The 2,212-nt window shown below is 37.2% G+C and overlaps 1 protein-coding gene across 1 annotated transcript in view; it reads left to right on the forward strand.

The window, feature by feature from the left end:
* Window positions 1-2,212, forward strand: part of slc3a2b (solute carrier family 3 member 2b) — a 24,918-nt gene that overhangs the window by 15,079 nt on the left and 7,627 nt on the right. The window contains exons 6-7 of the mRNA XM_014031620.1: window positions 578-893; window positions 1,014-1,070. Of these exons, the coding sequence (XP_013887074.1) occupies window positions 578-893; window positions 1,014-1,070 (373 nt within the window). The remainder of the gene's footprint in view (window positions 1-577; window positions 894-1,013; window positions 1,071-2,212) is intronic.

The raw sequence follows: 2,212 nt of genomic DNA on the forward strand, positions 1-2,212 counted from the left end.
TCACTGAACTTTTATTTGTTGTCTGAGTCATTTGTTTACTGTTGTCTCACATCCAATTTTTGGAGTACTCACAAAACGAACCTTAACAATCAGAGTTGAATTAAATTAGAAGTGTTAAAGTTACATCAGTGGTCACACTGGCTATGGACAAATTGAGTCTTCTCTTCATCTCTGCAGTTTTTCCTCCAAATCAAATAATCAGTCCTTCATAATGACTTTAAGAAACTGTATCCATATCTTTTGCATTAATCCAAAAACTTGAATTAATTGTCTGCACAGACAGAGAAATGTCAAAGGAGCTGATATTGCTATCTCTCACACCTCCCTGTTTTCTGCTTGCACTTAAGTTATTCTTACTGACATGTAAAATGCGCTTGGGTCGTTTAGTTTGGGATTCAGATTTTTTCAGTCCATAAACCTGGCATGTGGATCAGTCTGTTTCAGTCTCTAGATCAGGCTGTGATTTTGTACATAGCTCAGTTTATGGATCAGGTTTTGTCTGTTTGTGATTCAGTTCATAGTTCAGTTAAGTACAAAAACAATTGCTGTTGTTTTTTTTCTTTGAATTTCTGTCCAGGGTCCTGATTGGTGTCACAAAAAGCTCCATAGCCCAAAATGTGTCTGATATTCTCTCCTACACTGGAGTTGATCTGCTGATCTCCAATGTCTTCACATATGGTAAAACTGATGCCACCAGTTATGCTGAAACCATACAGGACTTGTATTCATCCCATAATCAGACCAAGCTGGCCTGGAGTCTGGGGGGTCGGGTTGAAGGTCATCTGGCCTCATTAGTTAACCGGGCTCAGGTCAAACTCCATCATCTGCTGCTGCTGACTCTGCCTGGAACACCTGTCTTTAATTACGGAGATGAGATTGGCCTGATGGATGAGGTGAGACATGATGTTTTGTCATTCATATGACAGAAAATTTAAAGTTATTTAAACTCTGATATCTACTTCTTAGGCTGAAACATGATCCATGGTTTTTGACATTTTTCATCTCTATTCTAGGCAACCAAATTTCCCAAGATGCTTTGGGACTCTGAGGAGCTCAATGGGACTCTTCAGGTAATCACCACATCAACATAATGGGGAAAATCCCCCCCATAAGATCAAAGGTAAACATGTTACAGGTTCTGGTCATGAAATTCAAATATCACGAAAAAGTTGATTTATTTCAGTAATTCCTTTCAAAAAGKGAAGTGTGTATATAATATTCATTCATTACACACAGCCTGATATATTTAAAATGTTTTTTTTCTATTCATTTTGATGATTATATCTGACAACTAAAAACCCCACATTCAGTATCACAGAAAATTAGAATATTACTTAACACCAATACAAACAAAGATTTTTAGAAATGCTGGCCAACTGAAAAGTATGAACATGAAAAGTATGAGCATATACGTGATGATGATGATGATGATGATGATGATGATGATGAAAGCCTTTATTGTCATTGTTTGCACAATGAAATTACATTTAAGAACACCCATTCAAGAAGACACACACATGACAAAAACATGGGGGAACAGGTGATCAGGTCATSTGGCAACCAGTTTGGGTTGTGCTACYTTTAAAAAGCTTGGAACACACACAATAAGAAAAATGAGTTTAATCAAAATCAGTACTTAGTTGTCCCTTATTACTGAGGAGGGGCACTTAGAAATGCTCGCTGTCCATCCATCCATCCGTTACAATTTCAGAAAGCTGTAACTTTCACATGGAAAGGCTAAAATACATCAAACTTGGTATAAGTCATCCATGTTGCATGCCCAACCATACCTTGTGATCACATGACATCAATAAAGCCCTGCCCCCTGACAACAAGAAGTGACCTTGTTTTGGCTTGGAAAGCTCCATCTCTGGCCCTCTTGACCTAATCAGCAACAAATTGTGTCAGAACACAAATTACAACTTTATCTCACTTGCTTTAAAAAAAAGACTTTGATGAAAGGCGTGGTCATGGGTATGTGGCAAAGTCAGACATCATGCCGTTGACATACGTTTGGCTCTAAATTCCACATATTTCAGCCAATAAGCACACAATCCGCTATTGTTGACCCTAAGCCACTCCATTACAGGAATGTACAGGTGCTGGTCATAAAATTAGAATATCATGAAAAAGTAGATTTATTTCAKTAATTCCATTTAAAAAGTGAAACTTGTATATTATATTCATACATTACATACAAACTCATATATTT

This window comes from Austrofundulus limnaeus, unplaced genomic scaffold, assembly GCF_001266775.1.
Source record: "Austrofundulus limnaeus strain Quisiro unplaced genomic scaffold, Austrofundulus_limnaeus-1.0 Scaffold1286, whole genome shotgun sequence".
NCBI classification, from domain to species: Eukaryota; Metazoa; Chordata; class Actinopteri; order Cyprinodontiformes; family Rivulidae; genus Austrofundulus; species Austrofundulus limnaeus.